This window comes from Castanea sativa, chromosome 11 (genome assembly GCF_040712315.1).
Source record: "Castanea sativa cultivar Marrone di Chiusa Pesio chromosome 11, ASM4071231v1".
NCBI lineage: Eukaryota > Viridiplantae > Streptophyta > Magnoliopsida > Fagales > Fagaceae > Castanea > Castanea sativa.
In genome coordinates, this window is record NC_134023.1 from 40,297,483 (window position 1) to 40,322,217 (window position 24,735).

General features: G+C 35.2%; 1 protein-coding gene and 1 pseudogene across 2 annotated transcripts in view; both read right to left on the bottom strand.

The window, feature by feature from the left end:
• Positions 1–24,735, bottom strand: part of LOC142617190 (protein NRT1/ PTR FAMILY 5.10-like) — a 54,258-nt gene that overhangs the window by 807 nt on the left and 28,716 nt on the right. The window contains exons 1-4 of one of the 2 annotated variants that reach the window (XM_075789926.1): positions 3,668–3,806; positions 2,499–2,699; positions 2,179–2,396; positions 1,060–1,601 (exon numbers count right to left, since the gene is read on the bottom strand). In XM_075789926.1, the coding sequence (XP_075646041.1) occupies positions 1,060–1,601; positions 2,179–2,396; positions 2,499–2,616 (878 nt within the window). In that variant the 5' untranslated portion in view covers positions 2,617–2,699; positions 3,668–3,806. Of the gene's footprint in view, positions 1–1,059; positions 1,602–2,178; positions 2,397–2,498; positions 2,700–3,667; positions 3,807–24,735 lie in introns of those variants that run through there. The other variant, XM_075789927.1, reaches the window with a different exon arrangement.
• Positions 16,800–19,029, bottom strand: LOC142615304 (protein FAR1-RELATED SEQUENCE 9-like; annotated as a pseudogene).

Here is a 24,735-nt window from a genome sequence, read left to right on the forward strand (position 1 = left end):
CATTAGAGGATCCAAATCATTCTGGAAAAGGAGATTAGATCTAAAAAATGAATAAAAATTTTTTTTAGTTAAGTAAACCAAAATTATTTCAACTGAAAGAAGAGCAAGACTTATTCATTAGTTGGGAAACAGGTGGTATGATTATTTTTGTTATTAGTAATATAATAAAAGTTGAGACAGTGTTGGAGAAAACAGCCTATAAGTCCCAAGCCAATTCAATGGAGCATAGGTAAAATGAATGTTATATGTAGCAAACTAGCTTTCACAAACGGGTCAAGTTTCTTGGATTTGAGTTCGGCATTGGCGGGTTTAGGTAAGATTCCGTTCAAGTTAACAATGGGTCGTACTGAGTTGCAAAACCTAAAAACACCTATCCATTCTTTTTAGGGTCAGGCCAATCTAGTTTGACTAGTTTTTTTCATATGCAAATAATAATAATAAGTAAAAATGAAATTTAAACAAATTTTGTCTTCTTTTCAGTACTAATAAGTGAACAAATAAAGAAAACACTCATAAGTTAAAAATAATAAACAATTTTAAGTTTACATAGTCTCAAGGTTCACTAAACTGAAATCTTCAAGGCTCCAAAACAAGAAGTGAAAGTGCGAAAACATTTTTACAAAGGATCAAAAGGCCAAAAGAAGCTAAATTTTTTCCTTTCAAAATAAAAAGAGTTGACTTGTGTGACTTACAGATTGAGCTGGACACAGGAATTTCAGCAGGTGGTACTTAGGTCAACCCTTTTTTTTTTTTACGGGTACAAAAGCCTGACTCATACCGATATTTTTCTTTCAGGTTCGCATCGTTTATTAAGTCCAAGTCCAATTTTACCATGTATAGTCATTACCCACAAATAAGCTTCTGGATTAAATGTGTTTATTATATGTTATATTAAGGTTTTAATTGTCTCCTCCAAGTATTATCTCTTCAATAACTTAACCTCCTGGACCCTTTATATCATATTTATATATAAAGTTTCTATTTTATTTTTTGGGACAAGAAATACCATATTAGAGAGGTAGTAAGTCTTTAAAATAAAAATGAATATTGCTCTCTTACTTGAATTGTTCAGAGCTATGCTGTGGCAGGGTTCTGCAAGCTTCCTCTTCAATAACTATTTCTGATGGTTTAGCCCGCCAATTCTTAATTGCTGTAACAAACACCTGACCGATTCTCACAAATGGGCTTTTCACCTCTTTGATACTATATCTATAAGTTCTAGTACCAAGCAAGAAGACACCTAAGGCAATGACCATCACAACACAGGGGATTCCAAATCCTAGACCCCAACTAAGGTTTTCTTGTACAAAGCTTACGATCAACATTGCCACAGAAGAACCTGCACATACTCCAAAATACCACCAATTGAAGAATGAGCTTTTGGCACGGCATTCCACCAGATCTTCTCCATCAAACTGGTCAGCTCCAAAAGCTTGAACACAAGGCTTGTGTCCACCTTGCCCAACTGCTACTAGATATAGAGAGATGAAGAGTAAATTCACTTGGAGCTCTGAAGAACCTAATCTAACTTTGCTGGTGTCCATGTAATTAGAAGTACTGATAGAAGGAAGCATAGCTGACAGAGTTAGCAAGCCTAGTCCCTGTGATTAGTCCCAATCTAAGTCATGGATAGTTAAACTAAAAAATAAAATGCCGAAGTTTAAAAATTAATGCTAAAATAGTAAATTAGTAATGTTTGGTTTGGAAAGATTTGGTTCTGAAAGCTGATACTTTCTTGTCATAAAACAGTGTGTTTTTTAAAGACCTCTTGTTTCCATGAAAATGTACTAATCTCTAGCAGAATTCTTGTATGCAAAGGATTTTGAGGAAGAGAGCTGAGTCAACTTTGGCAATACTCTCCATTTTGTTTCTTTCTCTAGTATTATTAAAGGTGGGCAATTCATACATGGGTTGAGATTTTGTCCAATGCATCGATATCATAACGTGTCCAATACACTAATACACTGGACATAAGCCGTATGCTTCTTACATAGCCTTTGTGGAAAAGTCAAGACCAGGACAATAATGGTTGTCTAAGGGTTGCTACAGGAGTTATTGGAAAAGAAGTGCCTATGCATTTGTGCTGCTATGAGATCTTTGCAACTTGCTAGTTTTTCTCCCACTTTTGGCAAGGGATGCTTAAATGGAATTTAGGGGCAGAGAGAGAGAGATACGCACCAGAACGTAAATGCAAGAAGCAATAATAATGGTGCGGTAGCGCCCCAGATAAGAATCAGCTACGAATGCTCCTAAAAGAGGAAGCAACGATGCAGTTCCGGACCAAGTGTTGATGTTCTCGGCTGCAGTGGCCGTTGATTGCCCCAGCTGCTCAGTCAAGTACATGATCAGGTTGCAGCTAATCCCATAATATGCAAACCTCTCAGCCACTTCCACGCCTGATATAAACCATCATATTACTATTTTTATGCCCAAAAACACAAAAGGGGATGATCATCATAATTCTTATAGTTGAATTGGTTTGGGTGAGACTTTCTTACCTATGATGAAATATGCCGACCTCCAACCTCCAGAGTTGGATCTGAGGACTCGCCGGCCTTTGTAGTCAACGGCGGCATTTGCAACGGTGTCTAATAGCAGTGGCTTTTCAGTGGACATTTCTTGAACCACACGACACAGTTAACAACTGTGTTGCTTCTCCACTCTTCTTACTTCAACAATAATCCCACATTTTCATGTAGCTGGTTTTTTTTTTTTTTTTTGGAGAAACATGTAGTTGGTAGTTAGCTGGTGCCTGGTGGCGTTGCTGTTGATTGTTTTAATTATTATTATATTATATTATTATAATATTTTGTAGGATAAGTGATAAAAGGATATCTGGATATGCCTTCATCGTCACCACTAAAATATTATATTATATTATTATTATGAGATAAAATATTATTTTCGTACTTAAATTTTTACAAAAATTTGTTTTTTATTTCTAAATTATACAAAACAATACACTTTTCATCTTTTTGTTAAGGTCCGTTAGTTTATTTCTTATGTAGCATACAAATGTGCTAACATACCATACGACTTAAACCAAAGACTTAAACCAAAACCATTTAATTTTAAAAAGTATGGACATTTCTTATCAAAAAAAAAAAAAAAGTATGGACATTTGGCGTATAAATATTGGCACATGTGGAATAAATATTGCAGTGAGACAAAAATGCCCCTCACTCCCAATGATACATCGAATCTCGCTGTGGCGGCACTGATCGCCTACCCAGACACTGCCGTCTTAGTCCTTCACCTTATTTCCCCTAACCCATGCTCATTAATCTGCCTTGCCTTGCCTTGCCTTGCCTCACTTCCCACTTTGCTTATGGTAGGCAAAATTCTATTTCTTTTTAGGAATTTCGTCAAGCATATAGTCAATAAATCAACCAAATAACCAATAGAACAATAATCATTTCACAAACCCAAATCAAAAAGTTCTACCTTAATACCATATCCACCACAATTGCATAACTTCTAAAATAAATAAAAAGCAAAAAAGCCAAATAAACACTGACACACACAGAGAACTAAGAGGATGCTTGAATTTGAAGGAGTTTATGGCCATGGATTTCTCTGCTACTGCTTTAGTAACAACGGTGTCTTAGAAGAAATTTTTTTTTTTTTTTTTTTTTTTAAGAACTGAGTTTAGAGCTATACTTGTTACCTTGGGAATTGATGCGTGGGGTTCACCCGGCAGATTGTGAAGATCAGCAAAAACCACTGATGGATCGGTGATGTGGACTTGTCGGCGTGGATGGGAATTTCGTGGTTGGGGTTGCCAGTCGCGGATTGGGGGAGGGGATTTCACGGTTGGACTATACCACTAGGGTTTCACGTTGGATATTTTGATTTTTTCCATAAAGCTCTACTGAGATAGTGAAGGGTATTTTTGTCTTAATGTAATATGTAATCCACATGTGCCAATAATTGTATGCCAAGTGTCCATACGTTTTAAAATTAAACGATTTGGTTTTTTTTTTTTTTTTTTTTTTGGTAGAGAAAGAGCTTATTGGCGTTTACTCCTGATGATGGGTTTTTATCATCAAACTAAGACACCAATCAGATTTTGGTGTAAGCAGGGATTGAACCCTAAATCTCTTATATAACTATCAGATTAAGACACCAACCAGTTGAGTTAACTGGAATCAACAAACGATTTGGTTTAGCCATGTCATAAGCCAAATTGAAACGTATTATTAGGCCACGTAGGTCATAAACTAACAGACATTAACTAAAGGATGAAAAGTATAACACATTGTAAAGTGTAGGAATGAAAAAACAAACTTTTGACGGTTTAGAAACGAAAAACTAAAAATTTAAGGAAGAAAATGATATTTTACCCAAAAGTATATTAAGATAATTGGAATATTATCATCACTTTCATGGAGTTGATATTATTTTTATTATTTATCAATTATTGTACATAACATCAATTTTTATTTTTTTTTTAGAAACACACACACATATAGGAGAAAAGAACGAGATAAGGGAATACACTCACACACCAACACCAAAACTGCATGCGGCAGTTAGTGTCGCGAAGTAAGTGATAAACCCCTCCTCAATATCACACCTTACCGATGTGGGACAACTCAACAACACTAAGTACCTTTTTTTTTTTTTTGAGAAACACATACACACACAAACATATATATAGAGAAAGGAGAATGGGATAAAAGAATACATTCACACGCCAATACCAAAACTGCATGCATCAATTAGTGTCGTGGAGCAAGTAATAAATCTCTTCTCAATATCACACCTTATCGATGTGGGACGACTCAACAACACTGAGTTTTTTTTTTTTTTGTAGAGAAACACACACACGCACACATACATAAGGGAAGGAGGATGAGACAAGGGAACACACTTACACGCCAACACCAAAACTGCATGCGGTAGTTAGTGTCGCGGAGAAAGTGATAAGTCCCTTCTCAATATCACACCTTACCAATGTGGGACTACTCAATAACACTGAGTATCTTTTTTTTATGAGAAACACACACACACACACACATATATAGGGAAAGAAGGATGAGATAAGGGAATACACTCATATGCCAACACCAAAACTGCATGTAGCAGTTAGTGTCACGGATCAAGTGATAAACCCCTTCTCAATATCATACCTTACCGATGTGGAACGACTCAACAACACTGAGTATTTTTTTTTTTTTGAGAAACACACACACATACACATAGGAAATGGGGGATGAGATAAGGGAATACACTCTCACACCAACACCAAAACTGCATGCGGCAGAGCAAGTAATAAATCTCTTTTCAATATCACACCTTACCGATGTGGGACGACTCAACAACACTGAGTATCTTTTTTTTTTTGAAAACACACACGCACACACATAAACATATAAATAGGGGAAGGATGATGAGATAAGGGAATACACTCACACACCAACACCAAAACTACATGCAACAATTAGTGTCGTAAAGTAAGTGATAAAGCCCTTCTCAATATCACACTTCACTGATATGGAACGACTCAACAACACTGAGTATCTTTTCTTTTCTGAGAAAACACACACGCACACGCGCACACACATATAGGGAAAGGGAGATGAGATAAGGGAATACACTCACACGCCAACACCAAAACTGCATACAGTAGTTAGAGTCGCGGAGCAAGTGATAAAACTCTTCTCAATATCACACCTTACCGATATGGGACAACTTAACAACACAAAATATCTTTTTTTTTTTTAAAACACACACACACACATATATATATATATAGGGGAAGGGGGATGAGATAAGGGAATACACTCACACGCCAACACAAAAACTACATGTGGCATTTAGTGTCGCAGACCAAGTGATAAACTCCTTCTCAATATCACACCTTACCGATGTGCCACGACTCAACAACACTAAGTATCTTTTTTTTTTTTGAGAAAACACACACGCGCATGCGCGTACACACACACACACACACACACACACACACATATAGGGAAAGGGGGATGAGATAAGCGAATACACTCAAAAGCCAACGTCAAAACTGCATGCGGCAATTAGTATCCAAAGCAAGTGATAAACCCCTTCTCAATATCACACCTTACCGATGTGGGACGACTTAACAACACTGAGTATATTTTTTTTTTTAACAAAACACACACACACATATAGGGGAAGGGGGATGAGATAAGAGAATACACTCACACGCCAACACCAAAACTGCATGCGGCAATTAGTGTTGCGAAGCAAGTGATAAATCTCTTCTCAATATCACACCTTACCGATGTGGGACGACTTAACAACACTGAGTATCTTTATTTTTTTTTAGAAACACACACACACACACACACATATATAGGGGAAGGAAGATGAGATAAAGGAATATACTTACATGCTAACGCCAAAACTACATGCGGCAGTTACTGTCATGGAGCAAGTAATAAACTCCTTCTCAATATCACACATTACCGATGTAGGACGGCTCAACAACATTGAGTATCTTTTTCTTTTTTTTTAGAAATACACACACACACACATATGGGAAAGGGGATGAGATAAGAAAATACACTTACACGTCAACACCAAAACTGCATGCGGCAGTTAGTGTCACGGAGCAAGTGATAAACCCCTTCTCAATATCACACTTTACCAATCTGGAACGATTCAACAACACTGAGTATCTTTAAAAAAAAAAAAAACACACACACATACACACACACATATACAGGGGAAGGGAGATGAGATAAGGGAATACACTCACACGCCAATACCAAAACTGCATGCGGCAGATAGAGTTGCGGAGCAAGTAATAAAACTCTTCTCAATATCACATCTTACCGATATGGGACAACTTAACAACACAGAATATCTTCTTCTTTTTTTTAAAAAAAAAAAACACACACACACACACATATATATATATAGGGGAAGGGGGATGAGATAAAGGAATACACTCACATGCCAACACCAAAACTACATGCGGCATTTAGTGTCGCAGAGCAAGTGATAAAACCCTTCTAAATATAACACCTTACCGATGTGGGACGACTCAACAACACAGAGTATCTTTTTTTTTTTTTAAGAAACACATACACACACACATATAGGGAAAGGAGGATGAGATAAGGGAATACACTTACACGCCAACACCAAAACTGCATGCAGCAGTTAGTGTCGCGGAGTAAGTGATAAATCTCTTCTCAATATCACACCTTACCGATGTGGGACTAGTCAACAACACTGAGTATCTTTTTTTTTATGAGAAACACATACGCACACACACACACACACACACACACACACACACATAGGGAAAGAGGTATGAGATAAGAGAATACACTCATACGCCAATACCAAAACTGCATGTAGCAGTTAGTATCACGGAGCAAGTGATAAACCCCTTCTCAATATCACACCTTACCGATGCGGGACAAGTCAACAACACTGAGTATTTTTTTTTTTTTTTTAGAAACACACACACACACACACATATAGGAAAAATGGGATGAAATAAGGGAATACAATCCTACGCCAACACCAAAACTACATGCGGTAGTTAGTGTTGCAGAGCAAGTGATAAATCTCTTCTCAATGTCACACCTTACCGATGTGAGACAACTTAACAACACTAAGTATCTTTTTTTTTTTTTTAAAAAAAAAACAAACACACACACACATATATATAGGCGAAGGGGGATGAAATAAGGGAATACACTCACACGCCAATGCCAAAACTGCATGTGGCAATTAGTGTCTGGAGCAAGTGATAAACCCCTTCTCAATATCACACATTACCGATGTGGGACGACATCACAACACTGAGTATCTTTTTATTTAAGAAAACACACACACACACACACACATATACGGGAAGGGGGATGAGATAAGAGAATACACTCACACACCAACACCAAAACTGCATGTGGCAGTTAGTGTAGTGAGCAAGTGATAAACCGCTTGTTAATATCACACCTTACCAATGTGAGACGACTCAGCAACACTGAGTATCTTTATTTTTTTTTAAGAAACACACACACACACACACACATATATATAGGGGTAGGAAGATGAGATAAGGGAATATATTCACACGCCAACACCAAAACTCCATGCGGCAGTTAGTGTCGCGAAGTGATAAACCCCTCCTCAATATCACACCTTACCGATGTGGGACAACTTAACAACACTAAGTACCTTTTTTTTTTTTTTTTTGAGAAACACACACACACACACAAACATATATATAGAGAAAGAAGAATGGGATAAGAGAATACATTCACACGTCAACACCAAAACTGCATACGGCAATTAGTGTCGTGCAGCAAGTGATAAACCCCTTCTCAATATCACACCTTACCGATGTGGGACGACTCAACAACACTGAGTTTTTTTTTTTTTTAGAGAAACACACACGCACACATACGGGAAGGAGGATGAGACAAGGGAATACACTTACACACCAACACCAAAACTACATGCGGCAGTTAGTGTCGCGGAGAAAGTGATAAGTCGTTTCTCAATATCACACCTTACCAATGTGGGACTACTCAACAACACTGAGTATCTTTTTCTTATGAGAAACACACACACACACACACACACACATATATAGGGAAAGAGAGATAAGATAAGGGAATACACTCATATGCCAACACCAAAACTACATGTAGCAGTTAGTGTCACGGATCAAGTGATAAACCTCTTCTCAATATCACAACATACCGATGTGGGACGACTCAATAACACTGAGTATTTTTTTTTTGTTGAGAAACACACACACACATAGGAAAAGGAGATGAGATAAGGGAATACACTCTCACACCAACACCAAAACTGCATGCGGCAGTTAGTGTTGCAGAGCATGTAATAAACATCTTTTCAATATCACACCTTACCGATGTAGGACAACTTAACAACACTGAGTATCTTTTTTTTTTTTGAAAACACACACACACACATATATATAGAGGAAGGATGATGAGATAAGGGAATACACTCACACGCCAACACCAAAACTACATGTGACAATTAGTTTCGTGAAGTAAGTGATAAAACCCTTCTCAATATCACACTTCACTGATAAGGAACGACTCAACAACACTGAGTATCTTTTTCTTTTTTTTTGAGAAAACACACACGCACACGCGCGAGCGCACACACACACACACATATAGGGAAATGGAGATGAGATAAGGGAATACACTCACACGCCAACACCAAAACTACATACGGCAGTTAGAGTCGTGGAGCAAGTGATAAAACTCTTCTCAATATCACACTTTACCAATATGGGACAACTTAACAACACAGAATATCTTTTTTTTTTTTTAAACACACACACACACACACACATATATATAGGGGAAGGAGGATGAGATACATGAATACACTCACACGCCAACACCAAAACTACATGCGGCATTTAGTGTCGCAGACCAAGTGATAAACTCCTTCTCAATATCACACCTTACCGATGTGGCACGACTCAACAACACTGAGTATCTTTTTTTTTTTTTTTGAGAAAACACACACGCGCGTGCACACACACACACACACACATATAGGGAAAGGGGGATGAGATAAGGGAATACACTCAAACGCCAACGTCAAAACTGCATACGGCAATTAGTGTCGCGGAGCAAGTGATAAACCTCTTCTCAATATCACATCTTACCGATGTGGGACGACTTAACAATACTGAGTATTTTTTTTTTTAACAAAACACATACACACATGTAGGGGAAGGGGGATGAGATAAGAGAATACACTCACACACCAACACCAAAATTGCATACGGCAATTGGTGTTGCGAAGCAAGTGATAAACCGCTTCTCAATATCACACCTTACTGATGTGGGACGACTTAACAACACTAAGTATCTTTATTTTCTTTTAGAAACACACACACACACACACACATACAGGAGAAGGAAGATAAGATAAGATAATATACTCACATGCCAACACCAAAACTGCATGCGGCAGTTAGTGTCATGGAGCAAGTAATAAACTCCTTCTCAATATTACACATTATCGATGTGGGATGGCTCAACAACATTGAGTATCTTTTGTTTTTTTTTTAGAAACACACACACACAGACACACACACACATATGGGAAAGAGGAAGAGATAAGAAAATACACTTACACGTCAATACCAAAACTGCATGCGGCAGTTAGTGTCACGGAGCAAGTGATAAACCCCTTCTCAATATCACACCTTACTAATCTGGGTTGACTCAACAACACTGAGTATCTTTTTTTTTTTTAAAAACACACACACACACATATATATAGGGGAAGGGAGATGAGATAAGGGAATATACTCACACGCCAATATCAAAACTACATGCGGTAGTTAGTGTCGCAGAGCAAGTGATAAAACCTTTCTAAATATCACACCTTACCGATGTGGGACGACTTAACAACACTGAGTATCTTTTTTTTTTTTTTAGAAACACACACACACACTCATAGGGGAAGGAGGATGAGATAAGGGAATACACTTACACGACAACACCAAAACTATATGCAACAGTTAGTGTCGCGGAGTAAGTGATAAATCTCTTCTCAATATCACACCTTACCGATGTAGGACTAGTCAACAACACTAAGTATCTTTTTTTTATGAGAAACACATACACACACACACACACACACACACATATAGGGAAAGAGGAATGAGATAAGAGAATACACTTATACGCCAGCACCAAAACTGCATGTAGCAATTAGTATCACGGAGCAAGTGATAAACCCCTTCTTAATATCACACCTTACCGATGCGGGACAACTCAACAACACTGAGTATTTTTTTTTTGAGAAACGCGCACACACACACACACACATATAGGAAAAAGGGAATGAGATAAGGGAATACACTCCTACGCCAACACCAAAACTACATGCGGCAGTTAGTGTTGCAGAGCAAGTGATAAATCTCTTCTTAATATCACACCTTACCAATGTAGAACAACTTAACAACACTGAGTATCTTTTTTTTTTTTTTTTGAAAACACACACACACACACACATATATCTAGGGGAAGGATGATAAGATAAGAGAATACACTCACAAGCTAACACCAAAACTGCATGCGACAATTAGTGTCGCGAAGTAAGTGATAAAACCATTCTCAATATCACACCTTACTGATATGGGACAACTGAACAGCACTGAGTATCTTTTTTTTTTTTTGAGAAATCACACACACACACACACATATAGGGAAAGGGAGATAAGATAAGGGAATACACTCACACGCCAACACCAAAACTGGATGCGGCAGTTAGAGTCGCAGAGCAAGTGATAAATCTCTTCTCAATATCACACCTTACCGATGTGGGACAACTTAACAACACTAAGTATCTTCTTTTTTTTTAAAAAAAAAAAACAAACACACACACACATATATATAGGGGAAGAGGGATGAGATAAGGGAATACACTCACATGCCAATACCAAAAATGCATGCGGCAATTAGTGTCGCGGAGCAGGTGATAAACCCTTTCTTAATATCACACCTTACCGATGTGGGATGACTCAACAACACTGAGTATCTTTTTTTTTTGAGAAAACACACACGCGTGCACACACACACACACACACATATAGGGAAAGGGAGATGAGATAAGGGAATACACTCACACGCCAACGCCAAAACTGCATGCGGCAATTAGTGTCTAGAGCAAGTGATAAACCCTTTCTCAATATCACACATTACCGATGTGGGACAACATCACAACACTTAGTATCTTTTTATTTAAGAAAACACACACACACACACACACATATACGGGAAGGGGGATGAGATAAGAGAATACACTCACACACCAACACCAAAACTGCATGCGGCAGTTAGTGTCGTGAAGCAAGTGATAAACCGCTTCTCAATATCACACCTTACCAATGTGAGAAGACTCAACAACACTGAGTATCTTTATTTTTTTTTTAGAAACACACACACACACACACACACACACACACACACACATATATATAGGGGAAGAAAGATGAGATAAGAGAATACACTCACACGCTAATACCAAAACTGCATGCGGCAATTAGTGTCGCGGAACAGGTGATAAACCCTTTCTCAATATCACACCTTACCGATGTGGGATGACTCAACAACACTGAGTATCTTTTTTTTTTTTTGAGAAAACACACACGCGCGTGCACACACACACACACACACACACATATAGGGAAAGTGGGATGAGATAAGGGAATATACTCACACGCCAACGCCAAAACTGCATGTGGTAATTAGTGTCTAGAGCAAGTGATTAACCTCTTCTCAATATCACCCATTACCAATGTGGGACGACTCAATAACATTGAGTATCTTTTTTTTTTTATAAACACACGCACACACACACATACACACACACATATGGGTAATGGGATGAGATAAGAAGATACACTTACACGTCAACACCAAAACTGCATGCGGCAGTTAATATCACAGAGCAAGTGATAAACCCCTTCTCAATATCACACCTTACCAATGTAGGACGACTCAACAACACTGAGTATTTTTTTTATTTTAGAAAACACACACACACACACACATATAGGGGAAGGGAGATAAAATAAGGAAATACACTTACACGCCAATACCAAAACTGCATGCGGCAGTTAGTGTCGCGGAGCAAGTGATAAAATCCTTCTTAATATTACACCTTACGGATGTGGGATAACCCAACAACACTAAGTTTCTTTTTTTTTTAGAGACACACACACACACACACACACACATATATATAGGGGAAGGAGGATGAGATAAGAGAATACACTCACACGCTAATACCAAAATTGAACGCGGCAGTTAGTATCGCGGGGCAAGAGATAAACCTCTTCTCAATATCACACCTTACCGATGTGGAATGACTCAACATTAATTATAGGCGGCCATGAACCCCCTAGCTTTTTAAAATTTCTGTTAAGACCAGCCTAACTAGCAAGAGAGTAAGTTGATAATTTACATAAAGAATTTACTTGCTGACCACCTCTCAATTTTTGGAATTCAAGTTCTCAACATCTAAAATTTAGACCTTGATCCAAAAAAAATTTTAAATCGGTACATCTGGTAAAAAAATAAAAACAATAAACCCAATTCTCAGCTTTAAAGCACTAGATTTCAACATTAAAATGTAAGATAAATTTTGAGTTGCGAAATAAAATAAACATACCTTCAGCTATAGTTGTTTAAGTTTTTGAAGAGAAGAGGACTCACTGTATTATGATAATGTATATAGAAGGGTTTTCTAGTATATGGCTTTTACCTTACACATAACATTTTGATGGAAACACAGGCTATATATAGAGACTAGACTAGGGACCCTTTTAGATGAAGATTTTCATAACTCTCCTTCCATCAAGGAGCTTAAAAATTGTAACTTCATGAAGTTTCATTAACCAAAGAGGTTATACCAATTGAGAGTTACTAAAGGATGTTACACCTAACATGTAACTTTAACAAATAGGAAACTTAAGGCATGAGTTTCATCTTCACTAAAATGTGAGTCACTTAAAAATTCTCTTTAAGGAAGTATAATCCTACGTTCTCCCACTTGGCCCACATGAAATTCAAATAACTCAATAAGTGATTATCACTATGCTATAGCCACAATATTATCCATGTCACTAGTTGTGAAATGCTCTCACTCAAATAAAGAATCCAATATATGAATCATGGTGGTAATCCCCTCTAAGTATATTGAGTATTTCCTTCCATGTATTACAATATAATGTAATCCTTACATGAGTACTTTATGGGCCATTAATTCTTTATGAATGGACTACCTATTAGCCATTCGGGTCCTCCTCTAAACATTCCCACGGATATATTTTCCTTTATTTATTCCCATGGATTAAATCAACTCTATATATATACTTTATGTGCACAAAATATATATTGTCTTTTATTCTCTAAGAACAAGCAAATATGTGTCCAAATACAAAACATCAAATAAGCTATTAAGTCCCATATGTTCCCATATGTTCCACGTGAGTCTTCTTTTCTCCAAAGACTTAAACAACTATAGCTAGCTAGAAGTATGTTTATTTTATTCCGCAATTCTAAATTTATCTTACATTTGGTATCAAAGCCTCCTTCGTGCTATGTTGTTTAGCAATTTTTTCATTCATAGATTTTTTATGATTTGGCTAAATTTTCGATGCACATATGGATTTAAGGATATAAAGTATTTGCAATGCATATTCTTTTGTGCTGGGACCTTTTGGCTAAACTAACTATGCCATCAAAATCTGGCCTTTTAACAAATGTCAACAAACCCAGTTTTAAGAGGTATGGAATAATGTTAAGTTTTATGCCATGTATCTCATGTGTGGGTCATAGCATGTAGTATTGAAGCCTATCACTAAAATAGCTTTCACCATTGTTTGGGCTGTATGGCTATAATATGGGATAGTTTTTGGATATAGACGACTATCTATGGAAAATTATTCCTTTTGCATTTGGCATTGGCCAAATGTTTCTGTAGAGAACATGATTGGTTTTTCAAATTTAAGCTTCTCATGAAAGTGGACATCTATCATGATAACTTTGCATATAGATTATTATGCTTCTTTGCTATTTAGTAGAACTTATCTTGTCTGACTTACATATAATTTGCAGTGATTTTATAAAGTTTGTGACTATATATAAAAATTTGATCATTACATCTATCATGATAACTTTGCATATAGATTATTATGCTTCTTTCCAATCATTATAGTTGTCACCAATTAACGTTGGCACACATGAAGAATCAGTTATATATGGATTCACCAACTTTGTTGTGCTATTTGGTTTTCGTGGGCATATTTTTAATCGGTATATAAGTAGTAGGAATTGCTGCAATAACCAAGAAAAAATAAACTTTAAGGCTATGAAATATAAACCTTAATTCTAAATCAACCAATGTCAATTTAGTAGTAAATTCTAACCTTCCTATGGGTAGAGGTGCATCACACATAAATTTACTAAAATAAGAATAAAATTTTCCATACCTTTGGGCCTAGGAAAATTATATTCTTAATGTGTAATTCACCATCTTATTCCAATTAAATCATAAAAATAATAACATCCCTGTGTGGCCAAGTTATTGTTATTCATGAATTAATTACAATTTAGATGTCTTTATTCTTAATGAAGTATTATAAAAATTAACTTGATGTGATTATCACTACAGCTTAAGATGATATGGCTATTCTCAAGTCATTTTGATAGTCGCCCCTTCAAATGACATCATAAAGATAAACGAAACATCATATTGATCATGTCAATTAAAATAAACCATAAAATGATATTTAAAGACAAGTGTAAGAAACTGTAAATACACTAAAAATATCATAAATTTTAACTATGTAATGATCAAATTTTCATATATAGTCACAAACTTTATAAAATCACTCCACACTATAAGTCAGACAAGATAAGTTCTGCTAAATAACAAAGAAGCATAATAATCTATATGCAAAGCTATCATGACAGATGTCCCCTTTCATGAGAAGCTTAAATTTGGAAAACCAATCATGATCTCCCCAGAAACATTCGGCCAATGCCAAATGCAAAAGGAATAATTTTCTATAGAAAGTCGTCTATATTCAAAAACTATCCCATCTTAAATCCATCCAACCCAAACAATGGTAAAAACTATTTTAGTGATAGGCTTCAATACTATATGCTATAACCCACACATGAGATACATGGCATAAAACTTAACATTAGTCCATGCCTCTTAGAACTTTGTTTGCTGACGTTGGCTAAAAGGCAAGATTTTGATGGCAGAGTTAATTTAGCCAAAAGGTCCCAGCACAAAAGAATATGCAATGCAAATACTTTATGTCCTTAAATCCATATGTGCATTGGAAATTTAGCCAAATCATAGAAAACCTATGAATAAAGAAATTACTAAACAACATAGCATGAAGGAGGCTCTAATACCAAATGTAAGATAAATTTAGAGTTGCGGAATAAAATAAATATACCTTCAGGCTCTAGCCATAGTTGTTTAAGTCTTTGAAGAAAAGAAGACTCACTATATGATGATAGTGTATATAAAAGGGTCTTCTAGTCTATAGCCTTTATCTCACACATATCATTTTGATGGAAATACAGGCTATATATATAGGGTGGACTAGGGACCCTTTTAGATGAAGATTTTCATAACTCTCCTTCCATCAAGGAGCTTAAAAATTGTAACTTTGTAGTGTTTTATTAACCAAAGATGTTATACCAATTGAGGGTTACCAAAGGATGTTATACCTAACATGTAACTTTCACAAATAGGAAACTTAAGACATGAAATAAGAAACTTAAGACATGAGTTTCATCTTCACTCAAATGTGGGCCACATAAAATTCTCTTTAAGGAAATAGAATCCTACATAAAAACATAATAATAATAATAGTAATTTTTTTAAAAAAATCTGGTTGTTACTGTGCACCTGCCCTTGAGCCGCCTACCTCTTTATAGTGACTCCATGATTGTTCTATGGATCCAACCCAAAATTGAGTTCTACACTTCTACTTGAGATACATTATCATGGTAAAGAAAAGGGTGCATGCCAAACTTTTGACTTATCATATTTGTTTGAAATGGAAAAGTTCCTCCTTATAACATATTTTGTAGGCCAAAATATGGATGTATCCCAGTGATATTAGGAATTCCACTTATGTTTGGCTACACGAGCGATTGGGGAAAAAATTGACAATTCTTATCGCCAACATGTTGTGATTATGACTGTTGCATTTCAAATCCTACATTTTATATACAATATAATTGCATTTCAGTATATTTAATTTAAACCTATTAGCAACATCCTGATAATAGAAAATAAAGAGTATTACATTAAAGGTAAAACTCTCATGCATTTCAAGCATACCAAATCCCATAGTAGAATTTGTACTATACACATTTCCAACCTTGGTAGAATCCTACAAAAGCACAAAGTAAAAAAGTTAATAATAGTAATAACAATTATTAATCCAAAAAATAAGTAAATAATATAATTATTATAGCCTAACCTTCTCACAAATTTCCTCAAGAATTGAAGTCTCAACTTGGTTAACTACATTGCCTTCGTTAATTATAGTCTTCATTTTCATTTTCTTTTCCTTTTCCTTTTTTTTCTTAACAACTTGTTCAACCTTTGACATCTTCCTTTTAAATGATGGTTGCTCCTTTTGACAAACAACCACTAGATCAAAAAAATTTCTAGCTTCTTTTGATATTACAAGATCATTGCCACATGAGGTGGAAGCATTCTGAATATCTATAGAAATAGGCTTATTGCTACCACAAGCATTTCCCCCTTCCTTGAGTTCTCCTTTCATTTCACATATTTGTTTCATCACATTCTTATATGCATTTTCAGAATCTGCTGTCAAATTAGCAACCTCGTAGAAAGTATTACACATCTTTTCATAGTGACATGCTTCAAGTTTTAAAGACCAATTGTCATAACTTATTCAAACTTTAGTGTGCCTCCTTTTGACATTTTTATTCCATCTATTTAAGATGTACTTGTCTGGTAATCGATAAATCTTCCTATGAATAAACACCAATATTTGATGCCTGCGTACTATCCCCTTGAACTCAAACAACCTGCATTTGCAGTTAACTTCACTGTTATCCTCATTAAAATACACATGAAAAATTACACTCCGCTAACCTTCTCCACGTGATACATCTTCACGTACTTCATACTCTGAAAAGTTGTTATGTTCCCTTCATGAAGACAAACTGCAACAAATGCTTTCAACAATCTCATTTTGGAAATTTGTAAATTTTCTCGAAGTGTAAGCACTCTGAAATTGTTTCTCCATATCATAAATAGTTATACAGGAAATGCATGAATTGAAAGAATTAAAATCTTAAATAGTTTCATTATGCACCTTTGTTGCCAAAGAATTCTCATATTTTTCAACAAATTGTTTTAAAGTAGTTTTCTTATTAATGTATTTATCAAAGAAAGCATTCGTGCTTTCACTTCGCTGTGATGTTGACATTCCTGCCCAGAACATATCATTCACAGAGGCAGGCACCCAACGATGCCACTCATCATACAACCCAGGTAACCATTCATTGCTTTCAAGTTGATATTTCTTAATGAAACTACCCCAACTTTCTTCAAATTCTTCTTTTGTCAATGAATCATGAACAACATTTTTCATATAGAACTTTATTGATTCATAGTCTTTGAACCCTTTAAATTTGTCAGGCAACTTATTCATGATATGCCACAAGCACCATCGATGTTGTGCATTAGGGAAAACAATCTCTATCGCTTTTTTCATGACTTTGTCTTGATTCGTAATAATTGCATTGGGAGGACATTCAGACATGCATGCAAGCCAAGATTTAAATAGCCATATAAATGAATTTGTATCTTCTTTTAAGATCAATCCACATCCTAGCAATGTTGATTGCCCATGATGGTTCACCCTAACAAATGGAGCAAATGGAATTTCGTATTTGTTAACCATATATGTAGTGTCAAATGTAACTACATCACCAAACTCTTTGAATGCTGCCCTACTTCTTGCATCAACCCAAAATACATTCTTTAATTGACCGTTGTCATCAAAATCCATTGTGTAAAAGAATTTAGAATTGTCAACTTGCATTTTCAAAAAGTAATGGTGCATTGCACTAGCATTCCCTTCCCTAAGATGTGAATGTTTGAATTTTTCCATGTGAGATTTCTACAATCCTTTTCTAGAAAAGACAAATTCTCATGTCCCCCTACTGCAACCACAAATGAATTAAAACTCTTGTTCATTCTATAATATATCATAGCATCAACAATGGAATCAAACATCATTCCCAACTTAGGGTCTTTTGCTTTGTTTTCCACACCTTTTGTTTCTACCATTTCATTCAACTGCACTATTTCATTCTCAATATTATCTTCATTCGACTCCACCTCCACCATATCATTCTCGATATCTTCATTTGAATCCCCCTCCACCATATCATTCTCAATATTATCTTTGTTTAATTTCACATGTGAGAAAACATTTGATATTTCATCTGCCATGCCTATACAATATAATTCATAACACATTATCAAAATATAAAGTCACCTAATCATAAGAATATTAATATTTTTAAATATTATAATTTATCCTTTCAAAAATTTTGTGCTTCATATAAATTTGTTATTCGCATTTATTTTTGCAAAGCAAGTGATGGATCACTTTTATTGTCTATAGCCTCTAGCCATTATTACAAAAGAAAAAAAAATCTCATTTCCAAATGCAATAGAAAAATGGAAAACCCAATTATTATAGGCAACAAATTCACAACTTCAAGATTGCATTTTTTGTTGATATTTCAATTTAGATTTCATAGAAATAGAATAGAGTACAAGGGGAGTATATAAAGCAGTGGACCCTAAAACAAGGAACCTCCCAGCAACAATTTAATTGAGAACACAACAAACAATTGACAAAGTAAACTAACAGCACAACAGTACATAGTGAACTAACACAAATGCATAATAATTTTTATTGAATGAGAGCAATACTAACAAAGAAATCTAGAGAAAATAAGAGGAAAAGCGAAATGAAAAATCACCTCCTTGGATGGCAGATGTTGATCAACTCTGAGATTTGGAAGAGAATTTTTTTCCCCCCACAATAGATGGAGCTGATACGAACGATGGTTTTCGCGGGTTTGGGGAGGAGTGGGTTTTGGTTTTTCAGTGGAGAGGTAATGTTTTTCAAGGTTGGGTTTTTATTTTCTAGTGTAGGATGGTGTTTTCCGGAGTGATTTTTTAATTTTCGCATCGTAGTTCCAGTACTCCAGCAGCTACAATTTGTTTTGGCGCTTAAGCTTTTTCACATATGGGTTTTGGGAGGGAGGGAGAAGAAGACCAAAGGAGTAATGTTTACTATAGGATTTGTTTTGCCGCTCAAGCTTTAAGTGTTGTGGTATGTTGGTGGGCCCAAGGTGATGAGGTGGCTTGCCACATGTGAAATTTGTGCACAAAGTTGTGGGATAGGGTGTGGCACCAGAATTACTAGGGACTGTAGGCCCTTGGAATCTTTTTGGTTCAGAAAGAAAGAGATTGAGTATGCAATAGGACATAATGCAAGGAATCTTTGGGGTTTTAACTTTTAAGACTATTCAATTTTGCTTTTATATTTGGTTGGTCTAAGAAGGTCGGGGATTGGTGTTGGGTCTGAAAGTGAGAGATCCATTGCTTGGAAGTTGAAATAGAATTTGGTTATGGTGAATTTTTTGGATTGCATTTAAGTTTGTGTTTATGAGTTTGTTATGTTTGGCTGATAAGAAAATGCAAGAAAGCTACTCATCATTCAAATTTTTTGTTTTATTTTTTTAATTCTTAAAATTGATAACATGATTTTCTCAAATAGAAATTAAATAATTTTTATTATTATTTTATTATCTATGTCAACATCAAGTGTGCCAATTGTGTACACTATTTGTCACGTATACATTTTCTGTTAGTGAGTTAACGGTAGAAACCAAATTGACTTCAAGTTAAAAATAATAGAGACCAAATTGAACATAGCCCCAAAATGTAATGACCAAAATAATATTTTTACCTATTTTTTATTTATATTATTCATCAATTATAGTACATAACATTAAGTATAAAAAATTATGAAAAATATTATTGTGTTTTAGACTTGTTGGTATCATAAATATTTGTCCGAGTCATGGGATCAAATGATGTTACCTCTATATTAGCCTCTAAGTGCACACTCGTGCATGTGCTCAGAGACTTCTATTTTTTGGGATAAAAGTTTAAAATTTGCATATATTATAATTTAGAAATATATATATATATATATATATATATTTGTATCAAAAAATAAATAAATATTTTTTAATTTTTTCAAAAAAATAAAAAAAGATAAATTTTAGAGATAAGTGGTAATTGTAATTTATTTTTTGAATGTAAAGGGAAAAAATCCTAAATTTTAGGAATTCTCTTTTCGAATTCAAAATAAAATTTGTTATTTAACATTTATAACTCTATTTTTAAATGAAGTTACCATTCATTAATGAGAGTATTTTTGAACTACATAAAAGTTCAATTAAAAAAGATGAATTCTCCTATATATAGTATATATATTATCTCTTCTCTATATATTAAAAGGATTCAGAAAGTTAGTTATTACAATTTTAGCTTAAGATACCTTAATTTAATTAATTTATTCTTATTCCTTAAAAAAAATAAAGTTAAAATTGTAAATCAACAAAAATAAAAAATAAAATAACTACCCAGCATTCATAAAAAGATAAATTAAAAAAACAACCTTCCCACTTCCCAATTCCCAATTCCCACTGCCCCCACCTTCTAAAAAAAACAAACAAAAAAAAACTATCCACGGTTCCTAAAAAAAAAAAAAAAAAGCTTCCCACTTCCCATTTTCTGGCCCCACTACCCTACGTTTCTAAAAAAGATAAAGAAAAGAAAGAAAGGCTACCTATGGTTGCTATAAATAAATAAAAACACCATCCAAAAAAGAAACACTATCTCATCTTCCGTAAAAAGAAAAAATAATAATATAAAAAAAACTTGCATAAAAAATAAAAATAAAAACAATCCACATCACATAAAATTAAATAAAAAACAAACAAACAAACAAACAAACAAACAAACCCAAGCAAAAAAACAAAAATGAAAACTTCTCCTTTCATTTTTTTTTTTGGCGGAATGAAAAATGGGTAGGGAGAGACTAACGTGGCAATCCTACCTACAGACATGACCATAGTAGCACCCTACTCGTCAGGATCCGAGCCCTACTAGGGTGCAAGGAGACTGGTGAGCCATAACTTCTCCAGCCCCACAAGGGGCACCAGTGATCTTAGGCTGCCAAGGAAGGCAACCCCACGCAAGTCCATTTTCGGACTTGAACATAGAACCTCACCCTTAGCGCAGCTCTTTATGCATCACCTAACACCACTGGACCACACCACCTTGGTGGTAACTTCTCCTTTCATTTGTTCCTCTCTTTCTTCTTTCCAATGTTGTGGATTGTACAAGAAAAAATTATAATAACAATAGATCTCACAGACTCCAAACCTACAATATTTCTTTAGTTTATTTTTTATTATTTTATCTTATTTCTAATCAACACTATCTGCTTCTACACTCAATGTTTCATATACTGAATTCTTAATGGTTACGCATTTTTTCATCAAAATTGATAAGCCTTTTAGCAAAATTTATATGCTACTTTTTCAATTTAATTATATTGAGTGTTGTACTTTATTAATTACATATATGGTGAATTGCCAACTCTATAACATACGGTGAACTATATGAAAGATGTTTTTGGGAGTTTTTTATTTTTAAAGTCTTTGGAGGAGTTTGTTCATAAAAAATAAAAATAAAAATAAAAGTCTTTGTAGGAGTTTATTATACTTTGTTTATTGGAAAGTGAGGAGGGTTTCTATACTATATATATAGAGATAGAGAAAATGAGAGTTTGTTTGACGAAACGACCTTCAAAACCTTAAAACGACAGGAGTGGGGCAGTTTGGTATTTTTACTCTATTTGATCTATTTGTTTGCTACGCAGAGAGAGGGGGAGTCTTTCTCACTCACTGTAGAACTTCTGAAGACATTTCGAGAAGAGTGGCAGAGAGAGAGAGAGAGAGAGATGATGGGAGCAGAGAGTGGGAGGGTTTCTTTTAGATGGGTGTGGTTGAGACAGAGAGATGGGTTTCTTTTAGAAGGTTTATTATCTAAATTGCTGTTGGAGAAGGTGTTCTTGAAGCAACCCTACCCAATGTTTTAGTTACTATGGTAAGATTTTAAAATTTTCCTTCAAATATGGCTCCTTTCTATGCTTTGAAAACGTATGTGTTGAGATTTGGGATTTGGATTTTTTGTTTATTTTTTATTTCCGCATTTTCTTATGTAATTAACTGAAGTTTGCTTTTGTAACTAATAGGCTTGAGTCTGTTTGGTTATTGAAAAAAGAAAAAAGAAAAAAGAAGAAAAAGAGATAAGGAACAACGTTTTAGAGATTCAAAGTTCCTAAATATTTTTGACTGATGATTTTTTCACAGATGTAAGGTTTTGAATTTCAGCTAATTGGGTTCACAATGGGAAAGCTTACTTTACAATTTACATAAGCCGAATAGGTGGAGGATTTTTTTTTTTAAATTTTTTTATTTACTTTATCTAATGAGTGTAAAATCTGAAATCCAATAGCTCCTTAATGCGTATACAATGCATTTGGGCTAAGGTTATGCCTGTCTGTGTATAGGTTATTTCACTCTATGGCTTTGATATTGAATTTCAATAGATTTGATTTGGAGAGGACTGTAGGACTGGTATTTTAATTAAGGGCATAAATTGAGGGAAAAAAAAAGTAACATGGAGGTAGATGGTATAGATTAACACTTCTTTGCTTTAAACATAATGTCGGATGACAATATTTTCAGTGCTTGTTATTCTTGCTTTGTTAATGTAGGATCTACTACTTTTCTGGGTTCTGAACCCTTGGTTTGGTTCCCCTGGAAAATGAGGGAATGACAGGATTGTATAATTGTGTTATATAATGCACAATTATAATTGTTGTGCAAGTCAAAAATTTTGATATGGGCTTGGTTGAGTGGGAAAAAACTTTTGTTTCCTCTCATTTGTAGAACATGAAATTAATTGCAATCTAGCATTAGTTTCTTAATAATTCTTCTCTCCCTGTTTAGAACTGAGATGTGCTTTCATTGACGGCATTGCTTCACCGTTGCTATTTTAGGGTATTGCCCAAGAATATGAGCCATTTTACCCTTCAAATATTCCAAAGTTTTTACATTCATATGCTAGAAGTACATCTGAAACTATATTCATATCTTGCGTTTAGCTCATTGCTCTAATGCAATAACCGCATATACCTTGATTTTCTTATTTGTTGGAGTCAATGATCTGAATTGGCTGTGATGCTAATTTCACTGCAGAGATCCTACAATGTATGCGTACTATTGAGTTTCTTACCCCACCCTTCTCTCTGTCTCTCTGTCTCTTTCTCTCTCTCTGGCTCACCAATGCTTTTGACGCTTAACCTGCAACAAATATTTGTGATGTATAGAGCACCTATGACTTGTGCCATGCCATTGCTGCTTCGAGTAGGGGATTATGTAAGCACCGGGTGTTATAATTTCAAGTTATTGGGCCTCTGAATCCAGTAACTAAACCCAAAAAAAATCACCATAACGAAATTCTAATTCAAAAAAATGAGGGAAAAAAAATTCAGACAGTAAATCCAACCCATCTATAGTGGATCTGAAGAGATCAACAGAGGCAGTGTTTGTTGGAGTCACATAAGTAGAGCCTGGCGGCTCCATCCCAAGCCACAAGGTTTTGTGACAATGAGTCAACGACATGGTGGACGTGGACCACGTCTTTGGTGGAGGAGATCCAAAGACGAGTGGTTGTGAAGGGGTATCTCATTTTTTTTTTGTTTCATATTTGCTTTTAGTCAGACAGTGAACAAAAAATTTGAATGATGAGTAGCTTTCTTGGTATGAGATGGTGAGACTGCGGGGCCCTGGATTCTTTTTGGTTTAGAAAGAGAGTGATAGAAGAACGAGATAGGCCTGAAGTGTTTCTTTTTTCTGTTTTTGGTGGGAAGGAATATGATTAGTGCAAAATTTGTAACTACCCAAGAGCCAGAACGTTGAGTTGGTAGTTTAGTTTAGTCAATTGGCTTTTAAGATGCATGTTATTTTCTACCGTCCACGTGGCACAATAAAGAGAGGT